Here is a 15,810-nt window from a genome sequence, read left to right on the forward strand (position 1 = left end):
GTAATTGAGTCTAAATAAATTAGTCTACAAACTCAAATTCTGAGTCATTCGAATCTGATTTTACCAAATTTATAACCACGGGGGAATATTGTCCATAAGCGAAGTTCCCATTAATTTCTCTTTTTTTTCCAAAACATTTTTTCTCCAAATGCTTGAAGTGCATGGTAGTATGTCTTTCAACCATTAATGGCGAACTATCTTGTGGTGCTATATGCTTATTATAAAACTCTTTGAACTGCACCCATGCCGACCATGTAGGATTGTAGGGACTGGCAATAGTAGGTCATGGACATAGGACATGGACGAATGAACATTCTTTCCACCATGGTTAAAGGTTAGTCATTTTTAGCGATTTGGAATCCCTCATAAGTAATAATTAAAAATTGACATGTAATTGACATTTGTCACCGTGGAACGATTTTCATTTTACTACTGCAACTATTTAGCACCCAAGTAAGATTGTTTTACCTAAGGTAACCAAATCTGTAATGTAAATTACAAGTTTACTTTTCATCTCAAACCTGACTTAGGTACATTCCAAACCGGCTCAGCTGTTCAAAGCATTCAGAACGAGAACAGAAATCTTTTTTTTTAATTTAACATCAAACTTGATATCTTTCGGAGCTTGGTGTGCCAACATTCGACAGTAACTTGCGTGGTTGCCAACTAAGGCTGTCAAAACAATTAAATTTATTTTGTAGTTGATTTTTTAAAATAAGAGCGTCAAATTTCCCCATTATAAAAAATAGTATAAAAACTTGTTTTATAAAATAAATACTCGTTTTTTGGAAAAACTCGCCGCAAGCGGTTCGTTTTACAAACTTGAACTAATGTGATAATAATGAACTTTATAAAACATTTTTTTACATGTATTTACTATTTAAAACGTTAACCCTTTGGCTCTGGTTAAATCATAATAATAATAATAATAGTAACGTAATCATTAAAAGGATAGTTAGTTTTAGTTGAGAGCTTTGTCTTGGGTTGTTTATATATACATTTTTCCCTTCAAAATTTCACATTTTTTAGCGAAAGGTAGGAAAAAAATAGTTAAAAGTTTCAGTTTCAGCTACTTTGAAAGTGTAGATGTAACTATAAAAGGAATGCCCAATTTTAAGTTTACAATAGCTGTGGCTAAATTATATGTTAGCAATAATTCAATGAATGTCCTTAAACTATTGATAATCAGTAAAACAACAAATAAAAACTGGTTATCTACGCAAACATTTTTCATTAGTCACCAGTTAGGAATTGTAATACATTATATTATGTGTTTTTTATATTATTATACTTCTTTAAGTACAGTTTACCTCCTTTTTAGTAATTTTGTGCACCAAAAAGATTATTTTAGGTTTTTAAGCAATTTGAATTTCGTTACTTACGTTCTGGGAACTTTCTCTCTTTATTCGTGAAATATGAAAAAGCAGATTTCTCTTTTCCGTGCGTTCGTTTTTAATGATTATTTTAAGACTAACGGTAACACAATGAAAGAGAAACAAATTTGATACATACTGATTTCCATAAAAATCCGAACACCTTGAATTAGCTGATTGATAAAACTGAAAGTTTCACCAAAAGTCCATTAAATCGAACCAAATAAACGATTAAAATAACAGGCCTAAAACTTGTAAAATAAAAAATTTATTCAATAATGTGTGGGTCCATCGTGATTTCTAATGCACTCATTTACACGGCGAGCCATGCTTGAAAGAAGATGGTTTATGTTGTCCTGTGGGATCTCATCCCAAGCTTCCTGAAGCCGTATACGAAAGTCATTTAAATTATTCGAAGGATGCTGTAAGTTACCTAGACGTGTGCCCATGATATCCCACACATGTTCGATTGGTAACAAATCCGGTGAACGAGCAGGCCAGGGGAGTACTTCAACATTATGTTGTTGAAGGTATTCCGTTGTGACTCTTGCCGTATGTGGGCGTGCATTGTCTTGCTGAAATAGAGGTCGATCTAACCCTCTGAGGTAAGGACCTGCAATCGGCTCCAGTACTGTATCGATGTATCCTTTTGCTCTCAAATTTTCTGAATGAAAACTAGAGGGGACCTGCCACTCTGTGTTATTGCCCCCTAAACCATCACGCCTTGTGTGAGAGCTGTATGGCATTCAACAGCGAAATTCAAATTTCGGTGTTCTCCACGTAATCGCCTCATCTTCCTACGTTCATCGTGAGCCCAAAGACAAAACCGGGATTCGTCTGAGAACACAACCCGATTCCGATCGTGGTCCCAATTTGCTCGGTCGTTGTACCATTGCAACCTACGAGCACTTATTCGGTGATAAACTGATGACATGGAGATCCTATGCTCCAATCAGTTGCAGTTGGACGAGTGGTAGAACGTCTGTCTCATAGGGCAGCAATTCGTAGATGAGGATCTTCGCGTGCTGATGTTCTTTGAGGACGGCCAATTTGCCGTATTGAGAAACCGGCTTCTCCCATACCGACAATGCGGCCTCTTTCAAACTCACTCAATTGATGAAAATGAACCGGCTCACGGTGTCTTGAATTTTTTGAACTAACGCAAATCAACTAGCAAAGCAAAATTCTGCTAGACGAAACGTTGTTTTCAAAAGGTAAAAAAGGTATGATAACGTTAATGGTTTTTGTTGAAATTTTAATCATTTCTTCCATGACTGTCCCCCATAGAAATAATATTATATGGAAGTAACTTAGAGAGAGACGCGCGTTGTCAACACAGTGGGACAGAGATAGGGCTCTCTGGGTGGCAATACATTGACGCGAAACTGCAGAGCACTGTGTTTCTGGAGATTTCTTTCGTGCTGTCTCATGGTGTTTGGAGGTATATTTTTGCAAATTTACGTTTTTTAGGCTCAAGTTACCTTATTTAAATATCTACAGTCTTCTTAAGTTGTATTTTATCGGAGTATTTGTTAAACATCGTGAAATCGTGTTGTGCGTATAATTGCATAGAACGTGCAAAGACAGCAATCCTGTTTCATTTCATAGGTAATAATCACATACATTGACGAAGGATTTCGTAAATAATTTAAAAAATTTGTTAGATTCCCTAAACATTCCGAGTTACGAAAAAACGGTTTATTGCTACAAAAAGAGGGAATTTCATATTTATTGATTATTGTTTTAGTTATTTGTACGTGGATTTAGAAAATAAATTTTAGTAGAAAATTCCACACAATTTAATATGTTTAATTTAATTAGGCACCCTGTCACTTTTATCGAAAGTTTAATTATTTTTATCCTAAAAATTTCAGAATTACCAATGAACGTACACTACAAGATTAGTTAACTTTAGAAGATTACTGTACTAACTGAATTCGTAATATATTGTAGATTCTCTATACATTTCATTTTATTAAAAGACTATCTCCACCACTTAACATGATTTTTGTTGTTTCACATTACACATAATTTTAATGTAAACTGTAAAAATATAGTTTTCATTAACAGACGTTTGTTATAATTGATTGTTTGAACAAATTCGTAAGAAAACGTATTAATTCCCGTTCAAATGAAGCGTTTCTTGCCACCCAGCACGTGATACGTGGTCAGCCGTCCTTTCCCCACTGATGCATAACCGCTCTAGCTATTTCTTTCTTATGTTGATTACACTCGCTCGCGTATGGAAACGTATACAAGGCTCCATCCATTCCTTTATTAGATCAATGCTGTCCCCATATCGGATTCGATAATATGAACAAATGGCTCAACTCCTTCGAGGTGTTCGGATTTTTATGGAAATTAGTATATTCATTTTCTTTAAAAAATAATGACCTGATCTCAAAATATTACTAAGTCAAGTTCTTCTGGAAAACCAAATTTTATAGCCTATTTCAGACAGTACGGGACCGCTTTTTTGAAATCTTAATATATCACTAAATCAGTATTTCGGGATTACAGATTATTAACAAAAAAAAAAATATTTTTTATTTCAAAAAATTATAATATACTCGTAATTCTTTATAAGAATTTACCAAACTTGATGTTAAATTGTGAACCATGCAGTATATAAAGTTAAAGTCTTAAGAAAGCTAAAGAACAACTTTACAAGCTTGCCGCGTATCGTTTTTCATTAGATTAAATAGTGTTTTGCGCGAAATAAAAATCACCTTTTAGTTACACGGTTTATTTAATAACGCACAAAATTATAAAATGCCGGTCTCTCGGGTAGGCACGTCTTTTCCCCTGTCGATACTTCTCGACGACTCCCCGAGAGCGTGAAATAATAAAAATTAGGTAAACTACCCTAAAACGGGTGGGAGTAGGGTGGACAAATTGGCTACGCCCAAACCCCTGTTCAGGTAAACTGAACAAATAGGGAGGAGTGAAAGTGATGCTTATATGTTTAAAACTAATTGTTTAAAGCACCTGAAATTCTTAAATAAGTATTACATTTACTTCTATCGAAAGAAGCAAAAATATTACTCATATCGAATTATCTTAACAGTTTTTCCGAATTAATTCTTCACAACATTTTAAGTTTGTGGACTCAGAAAGCTAGCTGTAACATTCCCTTTCGCCAAAAAAACAACTTTATTAGTCTTTATTAGTATCACTTTTGGTTCTTTCCATTATGTTTCTTAAATTTTTAGCACGTTTTATTGTTGTTTTCTCTAATTGGTTGTTTGATGGTACAATGTCATTGAACTAACTAAAGTTATGTTTGATGTATTTTACTAAAACATTTAGAACTGATTGTTAGGATTTTAAATTTCCTCCTCCATATTACAGTCAATTGTTACACTAAGAAGAGACAATCTTTTTTTTCCTTGTGAAGTTAGTTCTTTGGGTGATATTAAAAGAAATCTTTGTTTTGTAAGTACACAAATCATAGGTACCTATACTTCTGTACCCCTCGTTTATCACCGGATAATCAAAGAGACTAGGAGCTGATGATGATCCTTTGATCAATTAAGAAAAAAAAAAAACCGAAGAACTAGATAATGAGTAGCAAGAGAAAATTCAAAGGTCAGTATCAAGAGCTATTGTTATTATACTTGTTAGATCTTAAATGATTTTTTTTCAATCAACAAGCATACTCAAGACATCTTTAGAAAAATTGCATTGAAATATAAAAATATTCGAGATAAATTAAGAGCAGTTTAATTTTTTTTGCTGGGTTGACAATAGAATCACGCAAAAACAACGCAGTACTACTTTACTACGTAAATACTTGAACAAACCCTTCAACCGAATACGTTCTAATCTAATCAGAGTTAATAAAAACCACGAATTCTCTAAAGCATAGTTAGAGATTTGTGAAGACGTTTACAAAAATGGTCGCTGCCCCAATCACCCTCGTTGTGCTTCTATTTCTTGTAGAAAAAATTTCCGGTCATGGGATGATGATGGAACCACCAAACCGTAGCTCCCTGTGGCGCTTTGACCCATCGGCACCTCCAAATTACGACGACAATCAGAATTTCTGTGGTGGTGTAAATGTAAGTACTTCGGAGAATTATATAAAGTTTGTAAGCAAATTTTGTTGTTAAAGGTTCAATGGACGCAATATAACGGAAAATGTGGAGTTTGTGGCGACCCATGGGACGCTGCCCATCCGCAACCTAACGAAAATACTGGAACTTACGGACAAGGCAAGGTTGTCAGACAGTATTCACCAGGTAGTCTTGTTGATATAACGGTTAATTTGACTGCAAACCATATGGGCTACTTCATTTTCAGGTAAGTTTGTGAGTTTAATATGATCAGAAAGTAGAAGGGCATATTTTGGGTTTGTAGTGTGTGTGTACTTCAAGATCCAAATGCTCCAGAATCAGGAGAGGAGTGTTTCCAAACTTTGACTTTGGGAGATGGACAGGCTAAATATCAGATTGAAAGTACAGATAAGCAGTTGATTGTCAATACTCAAGTAAAACTTCCAGATGGATTGACGTGTGACAGATGTGTTTTGCGGTGGCATTATAATGCAGGTATGTGTTTTATTTTGACTAAAAAAAATATACATATGTCGTATCTTTAAGGTAATACATGGGGACAGTGTGACGATGGAAGTTATGCTGAAGGATGTGGGCCTCAGGAAACCTTTAGATCTTGCGCAGATGTAGCAATTCTCTGAAAAGTACATACATACATATAAGAATAAATGGCAATGTTTTTCCACATGCAATAAATTTGTATTTTTTGACAGTTTCTTTTAATTTGAATATGCATTAAATTTACTCGTGTATTATTTGGGCTTCCATGAGACATTGGCATCTGTAAATCTCAAATCCTTTCATTCGTCTAGTTCACGCAAAATACAATAATTGGTCACTTTAGGGATATGATAAACTGCTTGGCAACTTTTTGGAAATTAACAAATATATACAACCTTTGGTAACAGACTTGGTCGCTTACACTTACCTAAATACAATGTGTCAAATAATTCTGGTATTAACGGGTGCTTTTAAGGCGGTATCGTATCACTAAGAATTTCGACACAGGAGTTGAGCATAATAAGTCTACACGTCGTCGTCCAACTACCCTCTAGTGATAGTTAGTTGCCTTAACGTCTTTCATTGCCACCTTTGTGGGAACAAATGTCCTTTAGCACCAGACCGCATGAAGTAACAGTGGACTCTTAGCGGCGTTGTAATGAATATTGGTCTGGACCACCGTAAGAGGATGGATGTTGTAACTTTAACTGGTACCGTGATTGCCGGTACTACCAGGTGCTACAAACCAGGCGAAAGAAACATTTTATGCACACAAACGATTTCCCAACAGGAACATTACCAGTAAATCCGAATGATAATTTATAAAAGCAATGATTTGAATTTTCTATACTTAGTGATCAAGTGATGATGATGGTATGAAACACATTTTGCACAACGGTTACGAAGAAAGTATGATTTTTTCTACTCACATTGAGAAAATGTTGAATTTTTACTGCATTTTGGATTGAGAAAATTGACCATTTTTTAATCTATTGCGTTACCCTGATTATCTTTTGTTTACACGTCATCATTAATGTTAATAAAAATAATTCTTGATTTTTTTGTCTTTATTTTCTTGATTATATGAGCAGAAAAGTGTTAAACTCGTGAGAAAATGGTCATTCCACTCAAATGAGTTCCTCCACTCGCCTTTGGCTTGTTCCGGAAAATCTCGTCCTCGTGAAATGACCAACTTTCTCACTCGTTGAACAATATAACTACTATTATTGGGGGTGTCGGTGGGGAATTGTGGAGAAAAGGAGATGTCGCGTTCTGATTGGGGAAAAGCTGTGGAGAAAAGTGCATTTATAACAACTATAAACTATAAATTACTACCGTACGCATATAATCCTTTTTCTTGTGTTACTACATCTTTGTCTAAAAAAATTCTGGTAAACAAAAATTAGAAAATATTAGAATAATAGTGAAATAGGTTCACAGAATAAGAGTTCGATAAAATTTCAGTACTATGTACTAATTAATAATTATAAGATAATTACTATACAAAAACATAAAAGTTTGTTACAATTTCTTCATCAACAAGTAATACAATAAATAAAATGAACACTTTGTGTAGTCGAGTTACAATGTAAAGAATTCAAACCAGTGGCGGCTCCTCGGGGTGGGCAGGGTGGGCAATGCCCACCCTATTTGATTATTTATGATACGAAGTAAAATATTGATTTTTTTTTCTTTTTTAAAATATTTTATATATGTATACACAAATAATTATCGTCGTAAACATCATTTAAGCCAACGGATTTTCTTCATTACATCCCGCAGTTTCCGCAACTGAGAAATTGCAGTTGTAAAAAAGTGCGTCAGATCTCGGCGTTATACGGTTCATGTGAGGATGGGCTAGTCCACCCTGGTCCACCCTCTTGATTATAAGCAACGACATACGTTCGGTTTTCTATGTACGTAATTGAGAGCATTGATTAAATACATATAGATAGACCCATGCTATTGTTTGGAGCGAACAGGCCAACGGCCGGCGAACAAGAGATGGCGCACCAACAGTCGGCCGTCAAACGCCGACGAAAAGCTTGGACACCAATCGCGCGCGTAGATAACCCAAATCGCAGCAACAATACATTTAATAAAGCTACCACTCGACAGAGGGCGACGAAAACAATGTGTAAAAATCTCATAGTAACCATTTATATAATTTGCAACGTTGCCAGATGAGCCTAGCACAACTTTGCCGTTATTTCTAGTCGATTAGATTTTATTTCGTTTAAAAGTTTCTGGTGAATAAATGGAATTATTATAATGAATAAACAATACAAACAAATTATTACTTGTTATTTTAAATACTTGTTAGTGTTGATGAAAACATAAATGGTAATTAAAGTTATTCTAAATACGGTCCGGTCCGGTAGCTCAAATTTTACAGTACGAGTGATATGTTTCAGGACGAGTAGGTAGCCGAGTCTTTAATTTCGAAACGAGTACTGCGAAAAGAGTTACCGGACGTATGTTGTTATGTATTTTATTTCATACTGTCAACATACTTTTTTATTCGATAATATTATTATTATTTTGAGAAAAAATCCAAATCGAGTCACTTTTTCTGACATCGTTAGCAACCGCTCTTTGGTAAATGTTTTAATTTGTTTATTCGTGCAAATCAGCATCATATGTTTAAACACATAGTACTTATAACACTTTACAGGACTTATTGTTTTGTATAATCCGACTCGATGGACGAATGTTTTGTGCAATCCGTCTCGAAGGACCAATGTTTGTGCAACTCGGCTCGTCCTACCAGTATTTTTTGTAATCTGGTTGATACGACAATGTGATACCGAATTGTACTTTGATATTGCTCCAAGGACCTTTGTTTTCTTGCGTGCGAGATAATAGACAGCGTTCGGTTTCGATGTTTAATACAGGACGGTTACAGAAGTACTAAATTTACATTTGTATTTACAATAACAGGTAAAGCAAAAGAGACCCAAAAGGGTCAGTGGCCGCTTCCGGAAATGGAACACTTGTCCTTTTTGGCTCAATTTTATCGGACTTGTCCGTTTTTTTGATTTTACCGGAATCGTTCGATCCAGTAAAACGTCAAACTTGACATAGTATGAAGTAAAATAAATAAATTTTATTCAATTTTGACATGTAAACAAATGTTTATTTTGCCGTCAGTAGGCCACTAAAGCTTTGGTTTATCCGGTACATTGATTAAATACATATATGTATTTAATCAATGTCCGGTAGCACCATAAAATTTTTAAACCGCTAGCGAAATAAAATTTTTATTTTGCTGTTTTAAAACCATGGTTACCATTTCTGTAATTTCTCCAATGCCTTGCTGCTCTTTCCATCTAAGGAACTTTTGATACACTTTCTGATTTGCTCTTTTTTGGGAGCAAGTTTTGCCGTTGGAATCTTGCATGATTTTGCAATTTTTCGATAATTTTAGTTTGTTTAAAATAAACAAACACCGTCGCCAGAGTCACATACTACACACACACACCTGATATTGTAACCTAAATTCTACGCATATAAAACTTTTATTTGGTCGCTGTCAATTCTGACGTTTCTCGAATGTGAACTTTGAATCACCAATTTTTTCACAATTTGGGACTTGGGGTTGTCAAAATTGAATAAAAGTTTGTATTACACTCGCGGTTAAAATGAATGTGTAACTCGTGGTCTTAAGGCGCTCGCGGCATACGCCGCTCTCGCCTTAAACTGGCCGCTCATTAAACATTCACTTTAACCGCTTGTATAATAAATAACTGTTATGATGTAAATACAATTAAGTATATCGATAATTCGCTACTGAAAATTTATTGAAATATAATTTGTGTTAAAAAAAGATTTTTGTGGTTTTATGGTTTATTAACATAATTTACTTATTTGAAATTAAATATTTTTAATACATAGCACCAGTTCTTGATATTCTTTATTTTTATTCCAAGTAATAATTGTGTTTCCTTTAGTTTTAATCAAGAAAATTTTTCGGTTATTATCTAACATACTTTTGTACATTAAGAAACTCCATTCCACGTCACAGGACGTTACAGGACAATATTTAAATAAATAAAGAAGTCGTTTTATGTGTTTTAAAATTCACTCTGATTTCCGGACTTTAGACTTTTTGGTGTTTCACTTCGGCACAAGAACTAGTCGTATCTCAAAGAAAACAAACAGTGGAATATACCGTATTGTACCTATATTTCATAGTAAAAATGTCTAAATTTTTTTATGAAGAGACAGACTGTTCTAGGAAACTTTACTAAATCTTTTCATTTACGAGCTATTGAAAGTCCGCCGGTCTCACTGATACTTCTTACTTGGCTCCTACGAATGAAGCGAAAAATGCACAGATTGAAAATATAGTAAATGGGGTAGTATGTATGCGTGATATGTCGTTAGACATTAGGTATTTTGCAAATAAAATTTATTTCATTGAAAACAGAAACAATAAAAAACATATCTGTACAAGTTTGGAATCGATATGGCCAGTTGTTTAGAATAAGCAAATATGCTTTTGTTCGTATTTACAATTATTACGAAACAGGTTATCAAATAATCTATTTTCACATGGCGAGACTTTCAAGCGGCCGAAGAATTAAAAACCATAAATTTTCATTGAAGAAACAAACTCTTCCAAGAAAATTACCAAATCTTTTAGTTTACGCACTATTGGACGAGCACTCCTTAAAACGGTCAGTATACCTAATCGCATTATTCCATTGATACCTACCTACCGAAAACGTTGCCAGATGAGCCTAAAACAAATTTGCGGATATTTCTCGTCAACCAGATATTATTTCATTTAGAAGTTTCTGGTAAATAAATGGGATTATTGTAATGAACACATAAAACAAATAAATTGTGATTATTATTTGTTGTTTTAACCCATTAGACGCTTATAGGCTTATAAGCATACTTTTCTTGAAAAATCGGTAATAAATTCAGTGAAACATCTTTGTGCCTTAATTCTTATTGGTAAACTGGGATTTTGAATAGAGGTCGCAGGAAAATTTTGTATGGTTTTATGGTTTATTTACATAATTTTCTTATTTACAATGAATGTTTTTGATATATAATACAAGTTCTTGATATTATTTATTTTAATTACATTTAATAAACCATAAAACCACAAAAATCTTTTTTTAACACAAATTATATTTCAATAAATTTTCAGTAGCGAATTATTATCGATACACTTAATTGTATTTACATCATAAAATTTATTTATTTTACTTCATACTATGTCAAGTTTGACGTTTTACTGGATCGAACTATTCCGGTAAAATAAAAAAAACGGACAAGTCCGATAAAATTGAGCCAAAAACACGGAGGTAGAAGAGACACTCTTCTACCTCCGTGGCCAAAAAGGACAAGTCTTCCATTTCCGGAAGCGGCCACTGACCCTTTTGGGTCTCTTTTGCTTTACCTGTTATTGTAAATACAAATGTAAATTTAGTACTTCTGTAACCGTCCTGTATTAACATCGAAACCGAACGCTGTCTATTATCTCGCACGCAAGAAAACAAAGGTCCTTGGAGCAATATCAAAGTACAATTCGGTATCACATTGTCGTATCAACCAGATTACAAAAAATACTGGTAGGACGAGTCGAGTTGCACAAACATTGGTCCTTCGAGACGGATTGCACAAAACATTCGTCCATCGAGTCGGATTATACAAAACAATAAGTCCTGTAAAGTGTTATAAGTACTATGTGTTTAAACATATGATGCTGATTTGCACGAATAAACAAATTAAAACATTTACCAAAGAGCGGTTGCTAACGATGTCAGAAAAAGTGACTCGATTTAGATTTTTTCTCAAAATAATAATAATATTATCGAATAAAAAAGTATGTTGACAGTATGAAATAAAATACATAACAACATACGTCCGGTAACTCTTTTCGCAGTACTCGTTTCGAAATTAAAGACTCGGCTACCTACTCGTCCTGAAACATATCACTCGTACTGTAAAATTTGAGCTACCGGACCGGACCGTATTTAGAATAACTTTAATTACCATTTATGTTTTCATCAACACTAACAAGTATTTAAAATAACAAGTAATAATAATTTGTTTGTATTGTTTATTCATTATAATAATTCCATTTATTCACCAGAAACTTTTAAACGAAATAAAATCTAATCGACTAGAAATAACGGCAAAGTTGTGCTAGGCTCATCTGGGAACGTTGCAAATTATATAAATGGTTACTATGAGATTTTTACACATTGTTTTCGTCGCCCTCTGTCGAGTGGTAGCTTTATTAAATGTATTGTTGCTGCGATTTGGGTTATCTACGCGCGCGATTGGTGTCCAAGCTTTTCGCCGGCGTTTGACGGCCGACTGTTGGTGCGCCATCTCTTGTTCGCCGGCCGTTGGCCTGTTCGCTCCAAACAATAGCATGGGTCTATCTCAGTGGTTCGCAAACTTTTATTATTGATGGCACCCTAAAATATTAAACAAAATTTGACGGCACCCCTCCAGGAACAGTTTTAATTGTAACTAATTTATTATCAAAAACACTGTATCACATGATTGTATAATATGTAATTGATGTTAAGATTGTTTTATAAATATTTTTTCCATAATTTAAGCTTGTCTTTTAAAGCCAAAATTTTTTCACTGGAGGTTAAAATATTTTCATTTCTACTTTGCATACTTGAATTTACATATTTTATTTAAGTGTTCAAAAATATTAGTTAAATATGCTAGTTTTGCATATCAAACGTGGTCTTGAAGGAGGTCAAAAAATTGTTCAATATTTTCTCATTCAAAAAAACGTTTATATCTGTTTTCTTAATTCCCAAAATCGAGAAAGAACACGGCCTTTAGATAGCCATCTTACTTCAGTATGAAGAAAATGAACATGTTCAGAACACATTTTCCATTACTGAACAGTTGTACCATATTAATAAAATCAGATCATCAATTATTATTTTTTAAAGTTGGTTTTGTGCTTATATTTATTAAAATCATTATAAAATTTTCACGGCACCCTCTTGGGGGTTCCGCGGCACCCCAGTGTGCCGCGGCACCCAGTTTGCGAACCACTGGTCTATCTATATGTATTTAATCAATGTTGAGAGTAAAGAATTCGAAACGCGCGTCTTTGCATATCCGTGTTTTCTTGCTTCAAGCGGGGCAGGACGCCCTGGCCTCAACGTATATCTCAAACGCTGCAGAATCGGATCTCTCGATATTCGATTCAAGGATTCAATAAATTAATTTCGATTTTTTTACTTCTCTTGTATTGTAAAAGTATAGAGGTCATTATTTTTATTACTCTATTGAAATATGGGTAAGGTAGTAAGGAAAATAATGTTATGCGAAAATTCTTGAATACTATTGTTACAGAAAAGAGCAACACCATAATAATTAATAAATACTTTTTCATATCAAATGAAAATTTGTGATAACCATATTCTTGTATTATGACACCGTGTAAACTTTATAATGAATTATAAATTTAAAAATCCGAATAACCAATCGTCACCTTAGAACTGGTTTGCCGCATATCCAGATCGCGTCCGAGGGATTTTCGCCTCTACTGCTTGGTGCAGATTTGCCGCATGTCGCACTTGGGCGAAGCGAAACATAGTTTAGATTCAGTGCTGATTTGCCGCATGTCCAAGCAGAAATCGATACAGTACCGTTATCCGTTTTTACGTACTTCCTTGCTGTTTTGCTTTTCAGCGTTAGGTTTGGGGTTGGGAAAGAAATCGTATTCAACTTCACGCGCAGAACAATAAGAATAATGTGAAATAAATAAAAAAGAGACTTAACAATTTTGATGAATCTGAAATTAAAAAAAAGCAACTGTAATTTGTGCAACTCTTTTTCTGTTGTTATCGATGTTACAAATATTTTCAAATTATTAGATTCGAAATTTTACAAATTTAAATTTCAAATAGATTTGTTGTTCGATAAACAAATAATTTAATTTTTTACTAAACAGTAACATTTTATTAACGATATTTCTACATCAATAATCACAAATAATAGATACATTTTTAATTTTTTAAATTAAAATGTTGTAAAAGTAATATGAAAATTAAAATTTCGAAGCAAAATCTGTTTAGGTGGATTTTGCTTCGAAATTTATTACTGGAACGTTTACAAAAATCAGCTTTTGACATAAAATGCTTGCAAATTTGAAACAGAATTGGAATGTTTCTTGACAATCATGCCTAATACATTTTTGACTTGTATCTTTTAAAAAGAATTATTTCCGAATTTATAGCTATTTACAATTTACGACTTACTTCAAGAACAAATTCCGTATTAGAATTTTACCTATAATAACTAAATAGATGTATGTTGTTAACTTATATAAGGTACCTTACATCGAAACGAGTAATTTGTTTTTTAATATGACATTGCCTTTCTTTATCATTCTATTTGTCTAACAATTATTGTTGTGCAATTATACGCGTGTAAATAAAAATAACTTTACAATAACTTATTTATGGGTAAATTTTTTTACCAATTAATTTAACTGGATGGTTATATGTAATGGTAATAATAGCCGCATAAAATTCACTCACTGTTTAGGTATACCAGATATCAAAAGCTATTAAATCCAAATGTTATTGTTTATTTTTTTATGTCTCGAGCGCAAGCTAAGGAAGTATTGTAATCAGGTTCATCGGGCGACTGGCTACTTTTATGGCTTCTCAACGTTTCATGACTCCTATAATGAGAAAACATAGGTCTCGCGTTTCCAGTTGATAAAACGCTGACCAACATTTGTAATCATCCTCCCCATTATATAACGTCATCTCCAACTTTTACAGCAATAAATGTTATATAAATTTTAAAAAATAACATACTTTTTCATTTGTTGTTTATTGAGATTTTACCCTAAGCATCCAGATTGAATTGAATTACCATAACCCTAATTTCTTGAGATTTTGAAAACAGGACATACTACATACATAAAGAAAGTTAAAAGAATTTGAAGTAATGTAATGATACTCTTTTTACATCAACATACTATTATTTATCAATTAATTGGGCATCGTCCAAAATACTGTTCATAAATTATAAGTGCAGGAAGTTTATGCAAAAACATGCAAATACATTTTTTGCGTATAATAATATGTATTGCTTTATTATTAAGTATCTACTCATTTATAAGAATTATTAAAATTAGTAAAAAAAAGTATTCAAGTCTCTGTCTAGTTTAATACCTTACCTTATTAAAATAATAAGTTTAATCAATTATGTAGTTAGCAAACAATGACGTTTAATTTATACTTAGTAGGGTTCACGGCATGTTTAATTCGGAGTTATAATTTGAGAATATAATTTACCCGTTTATTTATTTTTGTAGTTTAGTAGTACTTCAGCAAATTTAGAAAACTGTATGTTATTTAAAAATACGTGACAAATCACGAGGCCAGGCAATCTAGAGATCTGACTGTTGGTTTGCGCGGGAAATACTGCATACTTTTTAGATAAAAGGAGTCTATGATAAGCGCACGTAGGAGATCATAGACAGAGAGCTAATATTTAGAGCTAATGTATTGGAAAGAAATAGGACAAGTTTACGTGCGCACACCACAGCCTCCCTTTCTTCTCTAAACAGTTTGGGATCATACCACAGTATCATAAATAATAATTGACAAAGAGTTCGCAAAGGAATCCAACGGAAATATTTATACAATTGTTTACAACTACCAGTACAAATAATTCTTTCATTTTCAACTGAAAAGCGTATAACTATATTAAGTACTAGATATTATGGAGTTAGGGGTAATCAAATAGATTTGGGTTGCAGTCAACATAATTGTCACTGATACATAAGACATGGAAACGAATGATTTATTTCCAAATCCAAATATACTGCATTTACAGTTTTAAGCAGTATCACTGCTAATTTTCTCTGG

At 33.4% G+C, this 15,810-nt stretch overlaps 1 protein-coding gene across 1 annotated transcript; it reads left to right on the forward strand.

The window, feature by feature from the left end:
• The first annotated feature begins 5,222 nt into the window (after positions 1 to 5,222).
• LOC135134338 (uncharacterized) lies at positions 5,223 to 6,138 on the forward strand. Its single transcript, XM_064062983.1, has 4 exons — positions 5,223 to 5,434; positions 5,488 to 5,675; positions 5,733 to 5,923; positions 5,975 to 6,138. Exons 1-4 carry the CDS (start codon positions 5,270 to 5,272, stop codon positions 6,067 to 6,069), a joined length of 639 nt encoding a protein of 212 aa, XP_063919053.1. The 5' UTR covers positions 5,223 to 5,269; the 3' UTR covers positions 6,070 to 6,138.
• Positions 6,139 to 15,810: the final 9,672 nt, after the last annotated feature.

This window comes from Zophobas morio, unplaced genomic scaffold (genome assembly GCF_036711695.1).
Source record: "Zophobas morio isolate AGI-343-1 ecotype UQ-CSIRO unplaced genomic scaffold, CSIRO_AGI_Zmor_V1 ptg000023l, whole genome shotgun sequence".
NCBI classification, from domain to species: domain Eukaryota; kingdom Metazoa; phylum Arthropoda; class Insecta; order Coleoptera; family Tenebrionidae; genus Zophobas; species Zophobas morio.